The 23,263-nt window shown below is 51.2% G+C and overlaps 9 protein-coding genes across 9 annotated transcripts; 4 read left to right on the top strand and 5 right to left on the bottom strand.

Annotated features, from left to right (window-relative positions):
- Positions 1 to 4,022: 4,022 nt before the first annotated feature.
- Positions 4,023 to 6,483, top strand: samB (MYND-type zinc finger protein MUB1). Its single transcript, XM_025654174.1, has 2 exons — positions 4,023 to 6,276; positions 6,349 to 6,483. The coding sequence occupies exon 1, from the start codon at positions 4,287 to 4,289 to the stop codon at positions 6,102 to 6,104; it is 1,818 nt and encodes a 605-aa protein (XP_025511512.1). The 5' UTR covers positions 4,023 to 4,286; the 3' UTR covers positions 6,105 to 6,276; positions 6,349 to 6,483.
- Positions 6,484 to 6,815: 332 nt separating this feature from the next.
- Positions 6,816 to 8,342, bottom strand: BO85DRAFT_523575 (putative oxidoreductase, 2OG-Fe(II) oxygenase family; the record flags this gene model as incomplete). Its single annotated transcript, XM_025665362.1, has 6 exons — positions 8,088 to 8,342; positions 7,975 to 8,034; positions 7,857 to 7,910; positions 7,777 to 7,793; positions 7,556 to 7,709; positions 6,816 to 7,490 (listed from the first exon to the last, which is right to left on the bottom strand). The coding sequence occupies exons 1-6, from the start codon at positions 8,256 to 8,258 to the stop codon at positions 6,816 to 6,818; spliced, it is 1,131 nt and encodes a 376-aa protein (XP_025511511.1). The 5' UTR covers positions 8,259 to 8,342.
- A 1,228-nt stretch (positions 8,343 to 9,570) lies between these two features.
- BO85DRAFT_453090 (heat shock factor-binding 1 family protein) lies at positions 9,571 to 10,452 on the top strand. The gene is made up of 3 exons (XM_025660984.1): positions 9,571 to 9,772; positions 9,865 to 9,964; positions 10,060 to 10,452. The coding sequence occupies exons 1-3, from the start codon at positions 9,719 to 9,721 to the stop codon at positions 10,239 to 10,241; spliced, it is 336 nt and encodes a 111-aa protein (XP_025511510.1). The 5' UTR covers positions 9,571 to 9,718; the 3' UTR covers positions 10,242 to 10,452.
- Positions 10,453 to 11,861, bottom strand: BO85DRAFT_523573 (disulfide isomerase). Its single transcript, XM_025665361.1, has 2 exons — positions 11,210 to 11,861; positions 10,453 to 11,138 (listed from the first exon to the last, which is right to left on the bottom strand). Exons 1-2 carry the CDS (start codon positions 11,718 to 11,720, stop codon positions 10,570 to 10,572), a joined length of 1,080 nt encoding a protein of 359 aa, XP_025511509.1. The 5' UTR covers positions 11,721 to 11,861; the 3' UTR covers positions 10,453 to 10,569.
- Positions 11,862 to 12,208: 347 nt separating this feature from the next.
- BO85DRAFT_381114 (MKT1 family protein) lies at positions 12,209 to 14,747 on the bottom strand (the record flags this gene model as incomplete). The annotated part of the gene is made up of 8 exons (XM_025656405.1): positions 12,209 to 12,298; positions 12,352 to 12,544; positions 12,599 to 12,830; positions 12,884 to 13,130; positions 13,181 to 13,267; positions 13,446 to 14,159; positions 14,219 to 14,316; positions 14,378 to 14,747. Coding segments are annotated over 8 exons (2,031 nt in total), but the record flags the coding sequence as incomplete, so codon positions are not given.
- A 1,461-nt stretch (positions 14,748 to 16,208) lies between these two features.
- On the top strand, positions 16,209 to 17,203 carry BO85DRAFT_462983 (RTA1 domain protein; the record flags this gene model as incomplete). The annotated part of the gene is made up of 3 exons (XM_025661886.1): positions 16,209 to 16,485; positions 16,546 to 17,081; positions 17,114 to 17,203. The coding sequence occupies 3 exons, from the start codon at positions 16,209 to 16,211 to the stop codon at positions 17,201 to 17,203; spliced, it is 903 nt and encodes a 300-aa protein (XP_025511507.1).
- A 445-nt stretch (positions 17,204 to 17,648) lies between these two features.
- Positions 17,649 to 19,026, top strand: BO85DRAFT_381442 (WD40 repeat domain-containing protein; the record flags this gene model as incomplete). Its single annotated transcript, XM_025656418.1, has 3 exons — positions 17,649 to 17,905; positions 17,955 to 18,858; positions 18,895 to 19,026. 3 exons carry the CDS (start codon positions 17,649 to 17,651, stop codon positions 19,024 to 19,026), a joined length of 1,293 nt encoding a protein of 430 aa, XP_025511506.1.
- Positions 18,973 to 21,475, bottom strand: dbp7 (putative ATP-dependent RNA helicase). Its single transcript, XM_025660983.1, has one exon. The coding sequence runs from the start codon at positions 21,397 to 21,399 to the stop codon at positions 19,063 to 19,065; it is 2,337 nt and encodes a 778-aa protein (XP_025511505.1). The 5' UTR covers positions 21,400 to 21,475; the 3' UTR covers positions 18,973 to 19,062.
- A 177-nt stretch (positions 21,476 to 21,652) lies between these two features.
- Positions 21,653 to 23,263, bottom strand: BO85DRAFT_429351 (pantoate--beta-alanine ligase PAN6). Its single transcript, XM_025658248.1, has 2 exons — positions 22,964 to 23,263; positions 21,653 to 22,874 (listed from the first exon to the last, which is right to left on the bottom strand). Exons 1-2 carry the CDS (start codon positions 22,989 to 22,991, stop codon positions 21,808 to 21,810), a joined length of 1,095 nt encoding a protein of 364 aa, XP_025511504.1. The 5' UTR covers positions 22,992 to 23,263; the 3' UTR covers positions 21,653 to 21,807.

The raw sequence follows: 23,263 nt of genomic DNA, 5'->3' as shown, positions 1-23,263 counted from the left end.
CCTTTCTCAAGGACCGTGAAGGCCTGAATCTTTTTATTTTAATGCGCCAGGTTGTTGGTTTTTTTCCGATTTTGCCTTGCAAAAAGAGATCGAAGGTGATGACGAATATCTAGTGGATTAGTTACCCGCCGCATCCTTCAAGACTACTACATAGTAGTATTAGAGCCCGTATCGTATTTCAACCGCTTTCGCAAAATATGCATCAAGATGTAAGTTCCAGCTCCAGCTTCATGCTGTGCATACCATGCAGCAAACAATTCCTTGTGCAGAATTGATAGGCGTTGAGCCGAAAGCCAAGCGGGGATGGATTATTGCGATGGCTGGGGCAAATGCAAGTCAGAGGTTATTCTCCATTCATTCCACTTGTTGGCCAAACATCGGAATTTACTGAGTGCTTAGTAACCCGCTCACTTACTGCATCCAGTTGTATATCCGCAGGGAACAATGCTATTGTTTTACTTTCCATTTGCTTTTTGCTTCTGTGGTTTTGACCTATCTGCTGGGGGATGTGCCGGACCGGGTAGTATCTAACTTGCTCCTCAGATTTCTCTAATTCTTTAATTCATTTGTGCGGCAGCGAGCCAACTCTTGTCCGCAAAGCGGCAGCGCCTACTGGTCATTTAATCTATAGCGTTGGAGACGGTAATATCCACCTACGTCAGGTTCCCGAATCTTATTGCCGGCTGCAGCTGCAAGAACTCATTTTCTTTTTATCACGACATAAGTTCGGCATGCTCATCCTCGGTGATGCATCACAATTACTACGTACTTACTATTCAGGGCCGCCCCCGGCGAATTACTTCCGATTGTTTTTGAGAAAGACAAAAAGTCCAAAATACGGGAGTTGCACCCCCAATGACTCGTGAGACTCGCAGGGGAGAGGAATAGAATTAGATAGGTATGGTCAGTGTGCGTTGAAGCGGGTCTAACCTTTCGGAAGGGAAATTGGTCACCACTTGTTGTCTAATTAGGTGCCTATCGACTATCGACAGGAGGTCCAATACCAAGGCAGATTATGGGGCGGGTATTGCTGCGTACGGCTTGTCCACCTGGAGAAAAGCGCTCCACTGGAGGAGGAGGATCGCTCAACCTGTGCCTGACTAGCCCATCCGATGCCCCTCCGGCGGAAGGTCTTCATTTATCGGAATTATTAATGATATTGTCTAGTCGCATTCGTAATGGAGCTGCTGCGGCTTATTAATACCTGGCCAAGGCCAATTGTCCCCTGATGCCTTACGGAGGAGTTTACTATCCGCTGCATGTTTGTTTGTCTCCATCATTTCTGCTTTGACGGCCTGGGCATGCAAGATGTACCATGGAACTCCAGTCCCTTTGTTGTTTCTGCCTACAATGAAGCAGAGCTGTTCTCATACTATAGTACTTTCCTTCTAAGATAGCATATCCAGAATATATATTAATTCCATCATAGTACTCCCCGGGCAATGGTATTTTCATTGGTTCTATTGGCAGTTCCGATCGTAACGACCCGCTGCATCATGATTTATAAAATCTCATGCAGAGTGCCCTTTACATGCAGATTACTACTACATCAGCCCCTTTGCAGGAATACTACACATTGAATTTCTGCCTGGTGCAGCGCCTCATGTCTAAGCCGAGGCTGTGCCAGATCGACTAGTCGCACCCAGGATGTAGTGCGATAAAATAGTCCGCTTACTGCAGTGTACCAAAATTCATACAGGCGGAGTTAGATGTCCGAGAAGCGCCAAGGTATAGGCAGTAGTAGTAAAGCAATTTAGACAAGGCTGGGTTAGCGATCCTGATTTCAAATATGGAATTAGTAGAAGGTGACGGAACGGTTGTCTCTAGTCCCCCGGGTTAGAACTTACTATCAAAGTGGTTTGATTCTGACACTTGAACAAATCTTGAACGTATACTACTAGCCGCCTGTGTCAATAATAGATATAGGCTCAACGCGAAACCCGAACGAATCATGCACGTCAACCAAACTAATCTCAATGCCGGCTATCAAGCAATCAATCACTGTGCATCATGATACAGCCAGCCAGCCTTTCCTGCGAAAAAGACAAACAAACTCCGTCCTTCCAGAAGTAACTTCCCCCTCAGCGCTAACTAAAAAGGCCCGTTCTATATATAGTCAAGGCTGACTTCAGTTCCTACTACTATCAATCATGGACTCGAACCCGGTCCATCGACGATGAAACTTGAACCCTGCACACACTGTCTGGGGGATAAGCAGACCTACTAGTTTCTAGTTCGCAGCATCTTCAGCCCGCTCGATGCATGTGGGTGTATCTGGAAGCTCCATGATCGTGCGTGATTCGTCCGCACCGGCATTGGCTTTTCTTCGTGGGCGGTTAATGCTGGGTAGTACTGTATCTTGTCCGCAGCGGTTCGCGGCTAGATTGTGCCCTGTGTTTCTAATCATAGAAAATGTGACGGACTGTCTGTGCGCTTTGTGATAAGAGGGGTAAGGGGGGTGCTTTGGTTGTTGATTGCTGGGTGAGTAATTGACTGGTTGATTTGTGCCTTTTTGTGAGGATGGTCTTGATTTCTTCACGAGGACTGGTTGGTTAGTTTGGGGGTCTAGCAGGGGTGTTTACCGTCGACTTCTACTTACCTACCAGATACTAAGCGTTCTGTAAATCTAAATATATCATCTGTGAGAGAGTTATTATGCAGGAAGAGTATGTTGGATTTGAGGACTTCCGTCTGTATGTTACTTCATTGATATCCCTATCTATTTGTATCTGCGGGTTAATATTATCTCAGTATCTCCTGCGAGAATCAGGAAATGAATGACACATAATAGGGAGGAGAGATTGCGGAAAGATAGCTAGATAGGATATTACGAAATTATCAATAATGACTGAAAATCAGAAACACATATTCATATGAAAGGGATACCGATCATGTCGCACGGTCCCATACAATAAGATAGTAAACACCCTTCTGCCCCCCTGGGATATTAACCTCTAAGGGTCATGAAGACCGGTGTACCTTGAGGGACTTAGCGTTGTAGTCGTACTACCAGCGGCATGAAGGGGGGTTGAACTCGTGACCAAGACCGAGAAAGAGACTATAAGATGAGTATTTCAATGTTCTTAACCACTTCGGTCATATGCAGGACCACCGGTGGGTGCTCGGGCTGGTCATTGCTCCTGGATCTACACAGGACTCCGCTTGTTCTGGTAAATGGGGACCGTTCGAGAGGATGGATTATGCGCGCGACCTTGGGGGGCAGCGACACGGTGCTATTACTGTAGATGTGAGAGTGGTTGACCAGGGATAATACCACTGCGAAAGATCTAGGACTGTGTAGCAAGAGAGTCACCAGGTAGATCTTCAGACAGAAGGGGGTCAGGTTGTCGGATGCTGAATTCGGTGGCAAACCCCGAGAGGCAGAGAAGAACACCGAAGGGAATTGGTCATCATGGTGGTAAGGGCGCAAAAAGACACGGACAAATATCGCTCATTAATTGTCAGTTCCGCAATGGACCAAGTTGATAGATAATAATTTCCGGGCGAGAGAGGACCTGGAGTAGATCCCTTTTTTTAGTAAATCCGAAGGAGGGAAGGAAGACAGAGAGGGAGGGAGAAAGTAAGTGTGAGAGGCAAAAGGGTGGCGGGCCAAAAAGCCTGGAGGACGAAACCGCCTGACACGGCCAGCGGTGGTCTCTCTGTCTCTCTCTCTCCGCTTTCGCTTTTCCAGTCCGACCATCTCTCCTCCTCCTCTCCTCCTTTCGATTCTCAACTTCCCCCTCGGTCGCCATTTTCATTCACCCTTCGCCTTTACCCCAAGTGCCTTTTCGCGGCATCATCCAATTTAACTTGGCGTATTCCCGCAGTCTTTCCCTCGTTTAATAATCTCAGTCCCTGCGTCTCGCTCCCCCGTCTTCGTCGACGCCTACTCTCCTTCCGTGATTCATCGTGGCCGCCAGGCTCTGACGGACCGGGTCTTGGCCTGAACAATCCTCTCTCCCTCCCCTTTCACGCCGCTCGTCTATCGTTCTACGATCTCCTGTCCATCCTTCCCGTCCATCAGCCTGCGCAACAGCACCCTCTCGTTGTTCACCTATTGTATATCTGACTCAGACTTGATGACGGGATTATAATCGATACGGATTTCGCCTCAGACTCAATTCTCCTCCTTTCCTCGTTTCTTCGCCCGGTCACGTTCCTACCGTCGATCTTCCCATCTCACCATAGGGGCTGAACTACATCACCCTTGATCGAGACATCACATCCTCCTCTTCTTCATCCGACCGGTCTTCATCCCGTGTCACATATTCATCCTCTCGCCCACCATGCGGGAGGTCAACTTCAGCATCCCAAATGTCAACAAGGCCTCTGTAAATATCACAACCACCCTCTACGACCGGCGTGCCTTGGATTGCACTTCAACGCTACCACTTATCAACTCCCTCAACCATCTGGCCTATCTCACCACATCATCAGCCCGTATCCGCGATATTCTGACCGTCGATGGCGGCATCGAACGGCTGGTATGTATCCTCAAGGAGGGTCGGAGTCGGGATTTGATGGAGATGTGGAAGTGGAGCCTCGCCTTCCAATGTGTTGTCAATATTGGTGTGCGGGGCTCGGAGAGCGTGAGGACTCGAGTCGTCGAAGCCGATATGGTGCCCGTGATTGCCACCATCCTTGATAACTATATTAAAGTGGTCGAGAAAGCCCGCGCACGGGCGGATTCAGAAAATCAGAGACATTCATCACGACACCACACCAAAGGTGCACCCATCACTAGCGACGCCCCTTCGCGTCCAGTGTATGTGGACCAATCGACGAACACCGAGCAACGTCCCTCTCGCCGTCAGGCGCCACCGCCTCACATTGAAATCCCCCCTTTCTACCAAGACAGCCATGCCTCGGACTCGAACGCCATGGACATCACATCGTCCCCTCGGGTGCCTGTGACCTCTCCTCCGGAACGGAGCACCTTTGGACAGGATGCCCATAACATTAGATCCAATGATGCCCGCTATGCCCATGCTGCTCACCGCTACCGGGTGATGCAGCCCCTTGCCACTGCCCTTCCTCCCATGGATGCAGCCGATGGCTTTGGCCTACGCCCCGTGCGCGACACAGAGAGGCTTCCCAGCATGCTGCCTGGTTTCCAGACCGGCCTTGCGTCTCAACCTGACTCCCCAACCACTCCCAGCGGTCCTGCGCAGCTGCGCAGCAACACACAAGCCCCTTCCGCCCGACCGCGGCCTACCCTAAGGCAACAGCAATCAGCCTCTGGTGAGTCGGATGATGGAAATGGCGAGGGCTCGACTCTGGGTGACGACCCGGGTTCTGGAGAGACCGCTGAGCCGATCGTTGGTATCCAAAACCGTATGGAGATCGATGATGACGGCGACAGGCAAACTGTGCTGGAAGGTGTTTCCAACACGCACGACTTGACTGTCAATGATACCTCTGAAAGCCAGGAAGCCGAGACATTCAACATCACTCACCGTTCTACTGTGGATGGCAGTATGATCAACAACGACGCAACGCGCACGAACGGGGCCTTGGGCCTGTCACCCACGCAAGCCCCTAATACTGCCAACTCGCCTGCTGTTGTTCCCAGCCCATACTCATTGTATGTGCGTGACCGATCAACCACAGCGGTGCAGGGCGTCTTGACGACGATGCCCAAGGACGAAGATGTCCTTATGTCGCTTCAGCTACTCGCATATGTTTCCAAATACTGCAACCTGCGCTCTTACTTCCAGCACTCCCACCTCGTTCCTAAGCTCAAGGTTGACCGTGAGCTCCAAATGTTGGAGGATGGCGTGTCGCCCATCGAACCTCCGGAGGAGGAAGATGAATACCTGCTTCCGGACGATGTCAACATCTTCCCCTTGGTGGAGAAATTCACGGTTCGCCACCACTCCAAGGACATGCAATACTGGGCATGTGTGGTGATGCGGAATCTCTGCCGCAAGGACGAGTCGCGAGGCGGCATCCGGCAGTGCGCATACTATAAGTGTGGCAAGTGGGAGGAATTCCAGCGACAATTTGCCAAGTGCCGGCGCTGCCGGCGCACCAAGTACTGCAGCAAAGACTGCCAGAAGGCAGCGTGGGTGTACCATCGTCACTGGTGCCACACCACGCCATGATATGAACGCATGAAACTGTTTAATACCTCTAATGCATATCGGCTTGCATAGCGTCGTATCTGTCATCTGTTACCATTTCGTCATTCCGTTTCGTTTCCGAGGGTTTCACGTCTACCCGTGCATGGCATTTCAAAACCTGGCGGCTTTGCTCTTCATCCCAAAGATACCTCTTGTATGTCGTCAAATTTTATTTTCATCATCATATTTCGATTTCTCACCTGTTTGATTAACGCGGGGCATAAAGCCTGATTCCCGGTCATATGGATTGATACTAGCGGTCATGAATGCGTGCACCTTTCTACCTTCTTCCCTGGATTGTTTCTGTCTTCATCATCTTTTTTCTCTCTGTCACTGTTCGAGCCCCTAGTTCCTCCCCGTCCTGACGCCCAACGATTTTCCTTTGTGAGTAGCAGCCTATCTATCTAGCATTGTGAACCACTTCTCCCCCCCACACAATCTTTCTGGAAGCGATTTCTTTGGGCATTGTGATTTACCTCTTATTGCTTGTTACTAAGAATTGGGCTGGGGCCGAGCCCGATCCAGTTTTAGTTGGGTTGTTGTGCATCTTTGGAACCTGTGCATACACGAGTGGCCTCCCTATGAATTGGACGGTGGCTATTGATCTAGTACTTATTCACTTGACATTTCACCATACACCACCCACCAACTATATTTAGATCTTAAATTAACCAACCCTACTGTAATCTTCATTCATTTCTCCTCTCCCTCCTTCTCCCCCCTCCGAAACCCATACGTAGCATCCAACCGCGCCATCAAATGTTCCTGCGCCGTCAACGCCCTCTTCCCCTCCTCCAACATCCCCGCCCCACCCCCAAACCCAACCCTGACCCCTCCTTCCCCCTCCGTAGTATTCTTACTCCTAAACTCCTCCACAACCCTACTCGGCACGGGCACCAACTCCGTCCGATCCAACGGATGACAAAAATACACAATACTATACCGATCCTGCGCGTTGGGCCTCTGCTGCTCCGCCGTAGGGAACACCACCCGATGCACCGTACTCTTGAGTAATCCGTCCGTCCAGTAGCTGAGTAAATCTCCGATGTTGACTAGGATGGGTGGGAAGGGGAATTCATCATCACTCCCCTTTCCTTTTCCTTCTTCGGAGGAGGTGGTGGGAATCACAGGAACAGGCGCCCACCCCTTCTCATCCGGCGTGAGGATCTCCAGCCCCGGTTGTCCGGGACGTTGGAACAAGAGCGTGATGGAGCCGTAGTCGCTGTGGGCGCCGGCTCGAACGTCCGTCTTGTGGCTGTAGCTGGAGGTTAATGGCGAGGTGATGCTCGGGTAGAAGAGGTAGCGGAGGATGCTTCCTGTTGGGCCGGTGGTGGGGTCGTGGCGCGTGGTGAAGAATGTGGGGGGGATCTGGATTTATCTCGTTAATTATGTTGATTGGTGTTTGGTGATGGTGATGTTTGGGGAAAGCTTACGCCGAGGCCCAAGGCTAACAGGGTCAAGATCCGAGTACAGGTTTTGTTGCATAGGGAGGCGAAGTGGGCGATTTCGGACTCGTGCGGGGTTAGGGATGCTGGGAGCGGTTGTTGGGCTTTGTTGGATTGGGTGAATTCGCCGAAGTTGAAGGCTCTATTGATTGGTTTTAAAGTGATTAGTTGGGCGTGGTAGTTATGGTGGTGGTGGGTGGGTGATGTACTCTTTGAAGTCGCCGGTCTGTCGGGTGGTTAGTTAGTGATTGGTATACTATGTTGATAGATGGGGGATTGGTTTGCTTACGCGTTGATGCTCAGGGTCCAAGGTCTCGGAGTGCATGCCGGACCAGCCGCGGTTCTGAGTAGGGTTGATTAATTGTTGATATCTATGGCTATAGATGGGTGGGTGGAATTTCACGAACGTTAGGTTCAATGCGACAAGCGGCCTTTTCTTCAACTGGGGAAGCGAAGAATTTCTTGGACTGTAATTTGATGTATTAGTATATATTGCTTATAGTGTATTGGTGATATGTACCAGCTCAAATGCACGATCCACCTCTGCGGCCGTAAAGTCGGTCCCCCGGCTGTCGACATACAAAAAGCCATACTTGGTGGCAGCTGCCAGAAGGGCCTTCCCCGCCTCGGGATCGAGGGGGTTGGAGATGTCCAGCACGGGGAGATCGATGGGAGGGCCAACGTCGGACATGGTGCTATGTCTTGGCTGTATGTAGATAGAATTAAGGTGAATCAAGGAAGAGAGAGAAACTGTTAAAAGAAGGTGGAGATTACGACTTTATGTTTAAATGGAAGCGTGCTTGTTATCGGACAGCTGCAATACAGTTGAATGCGGGTCGAGCCGATGGGACAGTCATTGGCCCACCAAACCCTCAGGCTTCGGGTCCGCGGCCGTGGCTATCGGCTATCGATCGAATCGGGTCCAATGGCATGATTAAATGTCGGTGATTCGATTTGAAATGCGAATTCGGCTGGTGGATTGCGGTGTCGTTGTATTATTAGTAGTTGCTGTTGCCGAGGATGTGTTCTGCAGAGTTATGTAGGGTTCAACTTTATACTGACTGAAGTTGACTATGCTACAACTAACAACGTTTGATACTAGCAGTTGCCAACGTACATTTTTCTAATAGTCCGGTTTGGGCAAACTAAGAACTCTGTGCTCGACTCTGTCTACTTCGATACAAAGTGAGTGCTGTGAGAGGGTTTGAGATATGACTCAATGAAGAGGGTAAGCCCCACTACTGTCTTGCAATTGCATAGCTACCATTCGGTTATGTGGACATGGAATTGAGATTTGTTTATCAGTGCTTTCTGTCATTCAGATAAGTCATATAATCCTCACCAGGCATGCTTCAAACTCCATTGATGGTGTACAGCAGTATTTATTAGCAGGAAGCCTGTTCCTTTGATACACATATATGCTAATTATATTTGTGACTAGCATCTGCATGTATCATAACTGTGGTCGTTATATGTATGTCAGTCACATTAAGATGCTCAGTTGTATGCAAATATATATACTGGTAGTACTAGTATGCCGCAGAAACCATACTTGCACTAATAATTACTACTAATCGAAGAATAACACAGGAAATCACACTATATCATGATACATCTCTCTCTCTCTTTTTTCTTTCGAAAAAAAGGAGTTCAAATAAAGTACTTTATAGGTACCAGCAAACACCCGCCAATGCATACCGCGGGACGTGACGCATTTATACTTCAGAGACAATTGCATTCACCAAGGACAGTTCCAAGGCGCAGTACACCTAAACAATCAATTGTACTATTTTCATATCATACCAACCAGCACAGCAGCAACTACCACTATAATATGACCATTCATAACTACCCAACCATCTATACAACCACAATCACTGCCTCAGGCACACATACACACAGCCTAACGCCAAGCCCCCCCAATCCCCGTAAACGCATGACACCATACCTAATCCGGCAATGCAGCATCGCCATCATTCATACCATCATTAAACTTACCTTACCTCCTATACTCATACTCATACTATACTCCCTCTCTCACTACATTATATACAAGACTCACCCTACTCTACCAAATACCCACTCACACACCTTCCACATCTAAATCGCAACCAACCACCCAAAAGATAACACCACAGAACAAAAAACAAAATGTCCGATCCCACCGCCGAAGCCGTCCCTCCCCCACCAACAACCTCAACCCAAGTACGTGACGTCTTACCCCCCTCCCACCTTGGTGCAAACCTACCAACTCAAACAGCGCAGCTAACCAAATTTGATATTCTTGATAATACCAGAACCCCGACGCACAAGGCCAATTCTCCGCCGCCGTGGACGATCTCCTCGACCAGCTACAACATAAATTCGATGGTGTTTCGAGAGAGATGTTTGGGAAGTGTATGTTCCATACACCCTTCCCCCCCGTTTGTACCTGTTGATCTTGTGGGAGTGATCGCAGCATGCTGATAATCATGGGTTTATTCTGTGTGTAGTGGACGATATGGCCAGACGGTTGGATGAGTTAGAGGCTTCGTTTACGGTTGTGGATGGGACGACTACGACGTCCGGGGGTGGTGCTGGTGGTGGTGCTGCGTCGCAGACAGGGACGGGGACGGGGACAGGGTCTGGGTCCGTGGTGGGGAGTGCGGTTGGGAGTGGGAGTCCTGAGAAGTGATTGGATTGAGTACTGTTTTATACTGTTTGGTAATGGGGTTTATGGTGTTATGGGAGTTTTTGCTGCTTTTGTGTATACTCGGGGGAGCTCTCTTTCGTTTTTATGGTGATATACATATGGGCTGGGTTGTGTGGGGGATTGAAGTGGAATTGAAGATACCCCCTTACACTGATAATTACATTTACAATATACTACTACATGCACATAGGATGGATGATGTACTACTGTTCGCATCGATAACATTCTCGTAACTGCCTCTCGATATCATACAGAGTAATAGAATCTAGGTGACCGTCACCTAGCTAAAAAGGTCATATCCATACAATATCTACAGCTCATCCTTGGCCTCCTTCTCCTCACCAACAAACTTGCGAAGGATGTTGCTGCGGGAGATGAGGTCGTCGACCTTCTCAGGGGCCGATCCTCCCTTGGCCAGGATCTTCTCCAGACGAGCAAGCTCCTTGGTGGCGTACTCGGCGTTCTGGCTCAGCTTGTCGGCAACCTTGACGTAGTACTGAGCGTACTTGTCCTTCAACTCCGCAGCAGCCTTCTTGACCGCGGCGGCGAGATCAGCAGCGGAAGTGCTGGCAATCAGCTCGTCCAGACTGGCAATGGTACCGGCCTTGGTGTCAAGACCACCACCAACGGTACGGTGGGTGCCGGTCTTCTCATTGAGGAAGTCAATGAAGGCCTGCTCGGAGCGGGCACCCTCGTAAGGAACAGATTCCGTGGAACCCTTGGGGAAGAACTTGATCGTGGGGTATCCGGACACGCCCTGCTCTCTGGCGGTGGCCTTGCCGTTCTCAGCGTCGGCGTCGACCTTGGCGATCACAACGTTGGGCTCGAGGACGAAGTCGTTGGCCAGAGCCTCCCAGGTAGGAGCGAGGTTCTTGCAGTCTGCAATTCAGCGGAACTAATTAGTAAACAATTCCCTAGAATGTAGTGGCAAAAAAAAAAGGGATACTCACGTCCACACCACGGCGCGGTGAAAGCAACCAGAACATCATTGTCACCACCAACAGCACCCTTGAAAGTCGCGTCGTTCAGCATCTCCACCTTGCTGGGCTCCTTCTTAGGTCCACGGGGCTTGACACCGGTCTTCTCAGAGATGAACGAAGACAGACTCTCCAAATCACGACCACCCTTGTAGTCCTCCGGCTCATCACTCTTTCCATCGAACCACTTCAGCGTGGGGAATCCCTGCACACCGAACTTGCGGCCCAGGTCGCGGTGCTCGTCCGCATCAACCTTGCCGACGGTGACCTTGTCGGAGGCGTGGGCGAATGCCTGGCCCAGCTCTTCATATACGGGCGCAAGGTTCTTGCAGTGACCGCACCAGGGAGCGAAGAATTCAACCAGAGCGGGCTTGCCGGACTTGAGGACGACGTCGTCGAAGTTCTTGGGAACGAGATCGACCACGGCTGCGGTGACCGCGGAGGCCAGGCCGAGGCAGCTCACGAGGTTGCTGAGACGGACCATGATGGATGGTGTTGTTTGAGTTGAGGAAAAGGCTCAATATAGGGCAATTGACAATATACTTGTCAATACCAGGTCTGTCCGTTCAGCGAGGAAGGGGTGGTTGCTGGGCGGAGTGTAGATATAGTCGTATGAGCTCCCGGCGTGGAAGGCGGAAGCGCTGCGGAGACCGAGCGGGTCGGAAGAGGACACTTGGTAAGTTAAGCATCACTAATCAACTCCAGCTCCATCAGCGGCTTTACGGCTAAATATATCGTTGTATTCGCCACTACGCTCTCTTTGCAGGTTCCGACTACGCGGGGGAATAATAATACGGTGTAGCGCCTGCCAGCCCCTTCCATTCCTAATTATACAACGTGGTTGGAGTAGAATTGGGCGAAGCTTTCAGGTGGTCCTGGACCACCCAGCCGACACGACTGCCATGTTTCGTGAAATCGTGGACAGGTAGTAGTGTTTCCTCTGGTTCTAGGAGGATACTCTATACCAGTCCCTTACCGCCGCTCGGCCAACCAGCGGTTCGCATCCTCCCACTGCTTGCCCTCCTTAAGTTCCTTGCCTGCGCTCTGCGTACCGCGGTATACCTAGGAAGTAGATGAGTAAAATACGCCGGCTAAGATAGATAGTCCTGACTCACCGCATCCCACAGCTTGAACGCCATGTCCAGGTTGCCCGTAAAGCTGTCGCTATGCTGGAACCATTCCTTGCCCTTCGATTTCACTTCTGCCCGCGCCTCTGGCGATGTGGGATCCGCTTGCAAGGGCAGATCATCAAGGTAGGTACGGACAGCAATTCCAAGACCGCAGTCGTTGTCGTCGATGAACGGAAGCCTATATTGCGTCAGATCACGTCACATGGCGCATCATGTCCACATGGCCACTTACTTGATGCTCAGTTCGCCCCAATCATTTCGCTCCCGGTCAGCATCGCCGCTCAGGAGCAGACTGGCCAGAACCACCTCGATGAGCGTCCGTAGCGTAGAACGAACCTCGGAGATCAGGGATCGGTAGCAGAGCAGTTGCCGGCTTAGTGGTCCAGAATAACCGATGCTCTTGTGCTGGAGTTTGGCGATGCAAGCAAGGCGGGAAACAAGCATGTTGAGGCTCTTATCCTCGTCTGGGGTGGAATAAATCAGCACCGTTTCATAGCTACAGAAACCTCGATCTTACCTGATCCTCTCATAGGACCTCCCGAAACATGGGAGAACCACTGCTTGGAGTTGAGCAGGCCAAACCGGATCATCTCAATGGCAAGGAATGTTGGCTCCTCAAGCGCATCCGACGGATCAAGTCCCGACAATGCTTGCTCAAGGCAGACACCCCACTGGGTAAGCTGATGTTTCTCATCAATGTAGCCGCGAAGCTGTAGGAAGCGCCAGAAGACATTGGCAAGCAGCTCATCTTGTGACGATAATTGCTAGCATGTGTCAGCCCACTCGCTTGCGATCTGGGGCAGAAGATGCCTACCTTGGTGTCTTTCGTAGCCTTGGACTTCGCTACAAAGTCACTATCTTTCAAGCTCTGGACCGCAAATTGGAAACGTCCACACGAGCTCTGATCTTTGGTTAGCAGTGCTTATAATGTTAAACAAAGGTTAACTTGCCTGCAGTTTCTGCAAGCTCTCTGGAAGCTGCTCGGTGGGAATCTTCCAAGACTGGATCGAATCTTTGACTGGAGGTAGATCTCGGAGGTTGATCGTTGAAGGGGATTTTTCATCAAACCATGTTCGCACATTGATAACCTTGGTCTGATAGAACCGATGGAGGGAGTTCGATAGCAGGCAAATCGACTGAGTCCGGATGGGTGTGAGGGTGCTGCCGGCAACTTGGCGGTAAATTTCCGTGTCCTCGACGCCCAACGGCAATGAGATGAGGACTTCACCCGACGTCAAATAGTTGGGCACATCAGGGCCGAGAATTCCCTTGGACAAGTAGAAGTAAAGCTCTTCTGGGAGGCGCAGGCCGATGACGGCGTGCATATCGGACGAGGCATTCTCCTGGTCCATAGGACCCACCCTGCCGTCAACATCGATATAGACATGGTGCTTCACAGTCATGCATGCGCGCTTGTAACGATCCGTGTATTCAAGCTCCTGCATCCGGCGATCTTCTTCAAACTGAGCGCAGAGAGCGAGAGCGCTTCGTCCTGCCGCGTTGAACATTGGCAGTGCATCTCGGACCGTAGGGTTCTTTCCGGGGAAGACATGGGTTTCGAAACCAGGGAAGGGCTGGAGGAAGGAAGAGCCCAAAAGAAGGCAAAAGTCCAAGAACTGATCATTTGATAGGCGGCCTAGTTCTTCCAGACATGTCTGTTTGTTGATCCAGAAAAATTGCGCCGGGTCAATCTCAATACGGGTGATCAGTTTCTCCACGTCGAACATCAACACTTCGGAGGGGCCGCAGATAGCATCGATCAGCGGGTTCGGTCCCTTGGCCAGGTAGGAAAGCTATAATACAAAGGTCAGAATGGCGCAAATGGGGCCAACCGAGGCGGCGGCATTCATACCTGAGCTGCAGCACTATAGGGAGCAACGATATAATCCACGCCATGTTGAAGAAGTATGCGCTGCAAGAACCGGTATAGCGACTCGGGTCGAGGGGTGCCTAGGACAGACGACAGTCAGGGCCAGATGCTCTAGAAGGTCAGATTCCACCATTAACATACCGGCGCTGCTGAACGCATCCACCACTTGGTCCGCCTGCTGTTGATCGTAAAGATCCCAAGCCTGCTCGAATGCCCGGACGGACTCCTGCTGCACGTGGGGTCGTTGATCCTTTTTGCCAAAGTCGAGACCGTTGAACACGAAAATACAAGCCACGCCCAGATCCTTGTAGGCCTTCAATTCTCTTTCAATGTTGCTCTTCAATGCGAATGGAAAACCGCCGAGGGCGACCAGAAGGGGCTCGCGTGTGGACGGTTGGAGGAGGTGTTGAGAAATGTAGTGCGACGCATCGATACCGACAACTGCCCCTTTGAGAGCTGAGAGGGGGAGGGACTGGGTGCGGGTCGCGGCCCATTCATCGAGCGGACGGACTGTTGTGATAGAGAAATTATATTAGCTTGGAAGAAGACGAGACACAGGAGCTCCGTGGGAGCCACGACCATAGCAGACTTACTTGGCATGGTTTTAGCTGTAGCTGTGTCGCGGAGTTAGACGCCGGAGCGGACACCAGGCGTGGAGAGCCCAGGTGGGGAATGAGGGAGAGGATATATGAAGAGTTGGTGCGAGGATGACGGGGAAAGGAAGAGACTGGGAGAAATTGAGGAGAAGAAAGGAAAGGAGGAGGGGGAGGAGAGGAGGGCCGGCGAGAAACCAACAGCTCAGATGGAGAGGGGAATGATTTGGTGGTGATGGGATGATGCGACAATTGAAAGTAGCAATTACAGCTTGAAGCCAATCACGAGGGCGGTGTTGCCCGGGCCAACTGGCGGATCCTCCCTCCGCTGCGGGACAATTTGTAGTTCTTCTACTTCTCCCTCTTCTTCAGTTTCCACCATATATTCCAGCTGTCAACTATGGGAGATTCTGACCCGGAATGGCATTTCCTATCAAAAGAAGCATCATGGTATAGCCTGGTTCCTGGCTTCGGGAACCCAGTGGTTGATTATGAGTTCATTTTGACTTTTATGTTATCTCGACATCCAAACATGAAAGAATCATGAAGTCAAAAGCTGCAATGATGACAGGATATCCTAGCCGGGTGGAAGTCTTAGAGCGCAGATTCTCTTTACTCTTACCTCACTCTACTAGCACTACTCTGCCATACTGCTTTTTTTGCAAGTCATCACTACAGTCATCTGGTACACCCTCAGCCTGACAGAAACATCTATACACTCCTGAGAGTGGAAACGGACTCTTACATCTTGCATATTGCGACCCTCGAATAGAGCGTCAGACCTCATCTAGCCATTATAGTCTACTTACCTACAGAGAACTGTCACTCTGAGGGGACATTCGCTGCCTGCTATCAGTATTCTGCCTTCGTCCCCTCTTCTTTTCACCTCTGTCCTGATTTGACTCTCTGTCCTTCCTTTTGCCTCCCTAATCTTCCCCTTCTAACACCTGAGGTCATTCATTTCCATATGCTTCTCCATCCACTCTTTGTGTACACATTTGATGCCTTCCATCAATCTGAGCAGGGCACATAGCGTCTCTTATTTCCTGAGAATTCCACGCCCTTGCGGTACTCCTACCGTCAGAAGCAGCATTTAACACTGACCGAGACTAGATTGAAGTGCGCGACTATATGTTAGACATCCTACGCTGGCCGTAGATGGATTTGCTAGTTATTGTGCCGAATGGGAGTTTGCCAGAAGCAGCTTCCTTTCTCTGACTCCTGTGCTGCTGCAACTGTCAGCCTCAACGCACCTGCCTTTTACTGATACCATGGCTTCCTTCTGCAGTCTCGATCGAAAGATGTGTCTTCTTCCTTTTCTCCTACTTAACGAACTTCCTACAAGTACGAGCAAGATTCCCCTAACCACACCGGACATCATGTCAACGTGGAACTGCCATTCATTCGATCCGGAGGTTGCACCGCTGCTCGGTTATCGCCCTTCTCTCACAGCTGGAATCCTTTTCACGATTGCTTTTCTTGGTGTCTTAACAACCCATGTTTCGCAAGCATGCAACACCATATATCCCTGGATAGGATTGGTGCTATCACTTGGAGCTGCCCTTGAGTTTATCGGATGGCTTGCTCGTACTTTGGCTTACCGCTGTCCATATAACTCCACCATATGGGAAATACAGCTGTCAGCTTTGATGTCTGGTAAGTATACAGTTCAATGAGTTTACATTGGCAACAACCCTGGCTAAAGCATACAACTAGCTCCATACTTTACAACCGTCGGAATCTACGGAGTCTTGGACCTCATGTACGCAATTATAAACCAAGTTCGACTGCCGTTAAGGCCGAAACGGTGGGCGATTACGTGCATGTTTATCGCGCTTCTTAGCCTCATCCTGCAGGTCATTGGGGGCTCGCTGGCACACAAGGCCTCCAGTGTTGACGACTCAATCAGCCTGGGAATAAACATTTTGTACGCAGGCAGTCTCCTGCAACTCGCATCGCTTAGTATCTTCGCGGTGTTGTTCAAGTGCCTCATAGTTCGTACAAAAGATCGGCTCATCTGGAGGATGCCAATGATCAAAATGATAGGTGTACTTCCGTTTGCTTTACTTTGTTTAATGGTTCGGGATACCTACCGCGCCGTGGAGTCTACGAATGGATGGCGTGGGTATTCCTTCACATATGAAGTTTTAGGTTGTCTTTTCGATGGGCTCCCTATGTTTATCGTTAATATCACGCTTAGTATCTGGCATCCCGCAGTGTTGTTGAACGAGGCGAGGCTAATGGAGGCGACAGTTGCGCGAGCGGAGGAGATCGAATTGCGAAGCATGGAGATCAGAACGGGCGAGGAAGTCACTTACTTGACGAGTACCGACCGATTACTGAGGAGCTGGAGCCAGCCCTTCGTAAACGATAGTACTGATCTCATGGCTGTTCAAGGCTCGTGGCTCAGCTCTAATTAGCAGACGGGATCTTGCTTCAACTGCTTTATTGATACTTCACCAGGTAGTACTAGTTGAAATAGTAGATACGCCAGTACTTACCAGTGCTCGTCTACGTCAGCATCTTTTACTAAGAATCCAAAAGTGCTTGTCAAAGTTTCTCAATAAGAAACAAGAGATAAGTGCATTCCTTACCACCCGCACACTGTAATACAATGTAGCTGGTAACATCCATCTATGCTGGCGGAGACCAAACATATTGCCAAGACCGCTGTCATTCTGAATTCCCGTTCGGCATCTTCTCTCACTCAATCACACAGCAGCATTATGACACATGAATGAACAGATCATCTGACTGCAACAGACTTATCATACACACTACACCAATATAATACACAATAATAAACCCAGAGCCAACAAATGAGCGCACAATCCTCGCAGGTGCGGCAACCACCGGCAACCCCCACTTACATTTTACGCGGCCACGCCGCTGCCATCCACGCGCTACAGATCTTCCACCAGAACCTAAGGCTCGTTTCAGGAGACGCAAACGGATGGATTGTTGTATGGGACCTGGTATCAAAACGCCCTCGAGCGACTTGGAAGGCCCATGACGGCGCTGTCCTTGAAGTCAAGGGGTTTAACTTCAGAAATGGCGCTGTTACAGAGGTGTTCACGTGTGTTATCTTCCCATCCTTCCCATGAACCATCTAACCTTTTCTACAGGCATGGAAGAGACCACAAACTGCGCGTATGGAGATTCAGCGTCCAGGACGAGGAGAATCTTCAGAAGACCCTCCCCGTGGACATCGAGAAACCCTCCTCAGCTGCCGCAAGCCAGCCATGGCTGGTGCATTCGCTGCCAGTGAATGCGCTGAATTTCTGTGCCTTCTCCATGGTTTTCCTTCCCCAGGATAAGGCCAACATGGCAAGCGATGCCGATGAGTCCTCGAAAGAGAACACATCGCTTTCATCAGTGCTTATTGCCGTCCCTAATGCTCTGAACTCTGGCGCGATCGATCTCTTCCATCTCCCCCAGGAGAGACGTATCTGTACCATTCCAGCAGACACGGACGTACAAACTGGAATGGTCATGGCGGCTAACCTCGTCATATCCCCATCTGGGGAGCTATATGTTGCTTCCGCTTACGAAGATGGTCGCGTTATGGTTCATGGCTGCAGGGGATCCTTGCAGGAGAAAGACCTGGCACAAGGTGCCAAAACGCCATGGAAGTGGGAGAAGTTGTACATTTGCCGCGCTCACTCGCAACCAGTGTTGTCGCTTCATGTCTCACCTGCTGGCAATTACTTCTTTTCTTCATCCGCCGATGCGGTACTGGCGAAGCATCCCATTCCGACGCTGGGTAGCCCAGGACATGCCCCGGAAGAGTCACCGATCAAATCGATCAACACGAAGCATGCGGGTCAGCAAGGTGTGCGGATACGGTCTGATGGGAAGATTTTCGCGACTGCGGGTTGGGATTCTAGGGTCAGAGTCTACTCGTGCAAGACGATGAAGGAACTAGCGGTCTTGAAGTGGCATAAAGATGGATGCTACACTGTGGCATTTGCGGATGTTGATGTGTTTGATGTGCGTGAGAAGAAAGCAGATGAAGAAAAGCAGCCTACGGTTTCGCCGGATAGCAGTGGAAATGAAGAAACACAGCTCGTCAGCAAGGCAGAGACGGAATTCTCGCTTGCAACGGTGCATCGCCAAAGATACGAGAAGGCGCAGAATACGCATTGGTTAGCGGCTGGGTCAAAGGACGGAAAAATCTCATTGTGGGATATCTATTGATTTGTCGTCAATTACTATTTACATGTGTGTTGCTGATCAAGCAAGATTGAACTCGCTTGCTCCCGCCATGTGCTCCTTCATCTTCGCCCTCATCTTCTGAGCTGCCGTGAGAGTGTCCGTTTGACGAGGAACATCATCATCGTCGTCATCGTGACCACCAGCCTTTCTCTTCTTTCCAGCGACTGGTTTGCGGTCGGCCTTGAAGTCCTTCTTGGTGTCGGCCTGTCCTTGGCGCAGACCAGGAACGTTGATCTTGCTGGGACGATCACGCAGAGCGAAACTCTTCGCCAGATGTCCGAGATGAAGCTCCTTGATGTTGAACATGCTCCGCTCGTTGGCGATATGTGTGGCATAGGCGCGAATGTGAGACTGATAAGCTCGCCGGGCCATTTCGAGGTAGTTTTTGTTTTCCAATGCCCATCGTTCCACGTCCAGCTGCCATTCGGTGGCCTTCTCCTCCCAGTCTACGTTCTGCGACTCGACGTTTCCTCCAAACCCGCGCTTCAAAATGTCGTCCGCGGTGTTCCGTGTCAGCGACTTGCCGCCGTCACGGTATCCCTTCTTCAGAATGTCGACGTAACCCTCCTCACAGCCGGGCATGAGGAAGATGTGTGCACGACCGTCACGTCCCAGACGCGCAGTACGTCCGATTCTGTGCAGATGGTCCTCGGCGCTGAAGGCAGGGTCGTACTCCACGACCAGATCAACGTTCGGCAGATCCAGACCACGGGACGCAACGTCAGTACAGATCAGCACGGAGGGTTCGCGGTTGCGGGCAAAGGCACCCAGGGTGGCCGTCCGGACATGCTGAGGCAGAGAACCGTGCAGTCTATGCAGCGTCACCGGGTTGGAGGGATTCGAAAAGGCCGTAGCAGGCGCAATAGTTCCATGAGCCGAAGCACCGAGCTTCTTCCTCTTCTCCTCTTCATCCTCCTCATCACTATCCTCGCTCTCTTCCTTCTTCTTCTCCTCCTCATCCCCATTCTTCCGTGTAAACACCTCAAAGTGAAAGTCCACAGAGTCCGCACAAGACACAAAAATGATAGCCTTCATGACAGACCCCTTCCTCATAAACGTCCGTTTCATATACGCCGTAAGCGTAACAAGCCGTAGCTTCGACGCGACAATCGCATACGACTGCTTCAGCTGTGCCGGCACCCGGAACGCATCATCCTCATCCTTCTTCTTCGGCTCGCCTTCCTCATCTGCCGGATCCGCCTGAATATGCACCGCATCCTTCAAACTGATCTCTCCCAGCTTCTGCACCGTCATCTTCAACGTAGCCGAACACAATATCGTCGTCCTCTTCGCCGGAATCCCAGGAATCCGACTCGGCCGCTGCCTAGCATCCAGCTTCTGAATAATCCCCGCCAACTCCTTCTCAAACCCCAACTCCATCAACCGATCTCCCTCATCCAACACCAACCACCGCACATTACTCACATCCAACGCCTGCGTATTCTCCAAATGATCCGCCAACCGACCGGGCGTCGCAACCAAAATATTCAACCCCTTCCTCAACCGTGCCTTCTCACTCTTCTTCTTCTCTCCTCCAATCACCGTCCCCGCCACAATCCAATGCGCACACCGCAACAACCCCTCCAACACCACCGCAATCTGCTTACACAACTCTCTCGTCGGCGCCAACACAATAGCAAATAACCCACTATCGCGCTGCACTTGCTCCCCTTCCTCCCTCTTCTTCTGATTCAGCGAAATCGTCATGATCCGCTGCACAAGCGGCAGCAAATACGCCATCGTCTTTCCGGATCCCGTCTCCGCCTGTATAAATGCATCGCTCTCCTCCTTCAGTAGTTGCGTGATACTCGCTTTCTGAATCGCCGTCGGCGCCTTCACCTCCAGCTTCGTCAACAAATGCGCCGCCAGCGGTGCCGATAGTCCCAGGTTCGTGAATGTGTCCAGTCCATCAATCAGCGGCGCGTTCGTCGGCTTGGCGTCTTCCTCTTCTTCTTCGGCTCCGTTCTTCTTCGCTTCGAAAGCGGTTCGAGGTCTCGGGTTCTTCGAGAAAAGCGACGATACGACCTGTCGGGGACCCCCAGGATGTTGTTGTTGCTGGCGTGGTTGCTGCTGCTGCTGTGATCCTCCATTTTCATCATCATCACCAATGCGCTGTCTCTTCACCGGCCGCGGACCGGATACTTGAATGCGATTCGGATTCCGGGGATTACTATTTTGTTGCTGCTCGCCATCTGTGGATGATTTCTCTTTGCGTGGGTTGTTCGTTCGGTGCGCCGCGATTTTCTTTGCGCTGAGTCGGTCCCGCCATGTGCCGCCTTTTACTTTGGTTTTTTCGGGTTTGAGGACGGTTGTGTCGGGGATGGTGAAGTTGAGGAGGAGACCGTCGTCGGCCATTTTGGAAGATGTTAGGTAGGTAGGTAGGTAGGTGCCTGCCTGCCTTTCTTTTCCCTTTTTTCTTCTTCCTTTTTTGTTGTTTGCTGGGGGAGGTTCTAGTACTGGATCGATCCGGGAAGAAACTTAACTTTACTCCAGAGGGAAATTTTCTCGGGCCGGGGTGCTTCCGAAACCCTGCGATCTTGCCCTATTTTCTGTTTTTGGGTGATAGCTGGATATTGTAGAGGGGGTTTGTTATGGGGTTATTTAGGTGGTCTGGAGTAGTGTGTATGATTTATTTTAATGTATGTGAAAGTATAGACTTTTAGGTACTCTATATACGCTATTGAGTTCTAGGTAAATGACGTCGGGTATATGACACTTGCTTTTGAATGGATCGGGCAACGGACAGACAGAAAGAGCTTTTTTTTAAACCCGCGGCTTGAAGATCAAGTTGTCGATCAAACGCACAGGAACTTGGCCATCACCGAGGCCGCAGTCCTCGCCCGGCTTCGCCTCCTCCAGCGGAGCCATCTTCACCGCGCCACTCAGAATGGCGCCCTTAGCGGGGTCAACAACTTCCAGCTCGTCCAGAGTATCCGGATCAGCCAGAGAGATGTAGTCAACCTCATACAGAGCCCTCTCCGTGGGCGCCAAGGCCTTCTGCTCAGACAGAACCCGTTCAGTGACGCTGTTCGCTGCGTCAAGGATTTCACTGCGGTTGACCTTGCCAGCGTTGTAGGCATTCTCCGCCGCCTTCATGGCTTCGTAAAGGACCAGACCCACTGCCCGTCTTCTCTTGCCAAGGTAAACGTTCCTCGAACTCATTGCCAAGCCATCGTGTTCACGAACAGTATCCCCAATCTTGATCTCCGTGTCGATGTAGAAGTCCTTCACGAGACGCTTGATGACCACCGTTTGCTGCACGTCCTTCTGACCAAAGTAAGCCCGGTCGGCATGGACAATGTTGAACAGCTTCATGCAGACAGTCGCAACTCCACGGAAGAAAACCGGCCGAGAAGCTCCCTCCAGTTTCCGGGAGAGAGGGGTGATGGTCACGAAGGAACCGTCGCCGTCGACCTCGGACGAAGGCGGCAGCGTCGGGTACATGACCTTGGAGGTGGGCGCCAGAATGGCGGTGATGCGACCGCTGTTGGTGTTCTGGCGGGCCAGCTCCGCATTCAATTCCTCAAGCTTCGCAACATCACTGTCCCAGGTGCGCGGGTAGCTGGAGAGGTCTTCCGTTACACCGAACTGTGTCGGATTGACGTAGATGCTGACGAAGACGTCGGTGTTCTCGGCCGCGGCTTGTCGGATGAGGGAGAGATGGCCTTCGTGGAGAGCACCCATGGTCGGGACGAGACCGACGGTCCGGTTGGAGAGGAGGAGCTCTCGACGCAGCTTGCGAAGTGGGGGCACATCGCGGAAGACTTGGAAAGTGTGCTGCTGGCGGGAAGAAACGGCCATTGTGGTGGTTTTGAGGAAAGATGTGGCGGCTGTGAGAATGTGTGAGAGGGGATAGTTAGCAGGTGTCATTCAGCAGCAGCAGGGGATAAATGATTGTGCGTTCAGGGGGGGCCCATACTGGAGAAGCGCCGTGTCCAGCCGAACATGGTGAATGCGAGTTCTGGGAGGTTGCAACGAAGGGCCCTGTCGATTGTACCGCAGGTGCCTCGTAAGAGTCCCGCAGTGGAGCAGGTCGCACAGCTCAGGCCCAATTAGCCAGTGTGATGGTCTTTAGGAGGGAGACCGCAGCTGTTGGTGTCTGCGACGATGCTCAGCCCGGGTGAAGCCAATGTAACCGAGACGGGCATGCTTGGTGGTGTGATAATTTGGGCATGAAAAGCGTGCTCCGAGCTGCCGCGTTGCGCTCATCCCTCAAGCT

This window comes from Aspergillus piperis, assembly GCF_003184755.1.
Source record: "Aspergillus piperis CBS 112811 unplaced genomic scaffold BO85scaffold_23, whole genome shotgun sequence".
Classification (NCBI taxonomy): domain Eukaryota; kingdom Fungi; phylum Ascomycota; class Eurotiomycetes; order Eurotiales; family Aspergillaceae; genus Aspergillus; species Aspergillus piperis.
This window is presented reverse-complemented; position numbering and strand designations above follow the sequence as displayed.

Bases quoted from the DNA above. Each gene is read 5' to 3' on its own strand.
- samB (XM_025654174.1), top strand. From the start codon at position 4,287: ATGCGGGAGGTCAACTTCAGCATCCCAAATGTCAACAAGGCCTCTGTA.
- BO85DRAFT_453090 (XM_025660984.1), top strand. From the start codon at position 9,719: ATGTCCGATCCCACCGCCGAAGCCGTCCCTCCCCCACCAACAACCTCA. The intron at 9,773-9,864 runs GTACGTGACGTC...TGATAATACCAG, and splicing joins CACCAACAACCTCAACCCAA to AACCCCGACGCACAAGGCCA. The intron at 9,965-10,059 runs GTATGTTCCATA...TTCTGTGTGTAG, and splicing joins GAGAGAGATGTTTGGGAAGT to TGGACGATATGGCCAGACGG.
- BO85DRAFT_429351 (XM_025658248.1), bottom strand. From the start codon at position 22,991: ATGTTCGGCTGGACACGGCGCTTCTCCA. The intron at 22,875-22,963 runs GTATGGGCCCCC...ACATTCTCACAG, and splicing joins CTGGACACGGCGCTTCTCCA to CCGCCACATCTTTCCTCAAA.
- BO85DRAFT_523573 (XM_025665361.1), bottom strand. From the start codon at position 11,720: ATGGTCCGTCTCAGCAACCTCGTGAGCTGCCTCGGCCTGGCCTCCGCG. The intron at 11,139-11,209 runs GTGAGTATCCCT...GCTGAATTGCAG, and splicing joins CACCGCGCCGTGGTGTGGAC to ACTGCAAGAACCTCGCTCCT.
- dbp7 (XM_025660983.1), bottom strand. From the start codon at position 21,399: ATGGCCGACGACGGTCTCCTCCTCAACTTCACCATCCCCGACACAACC.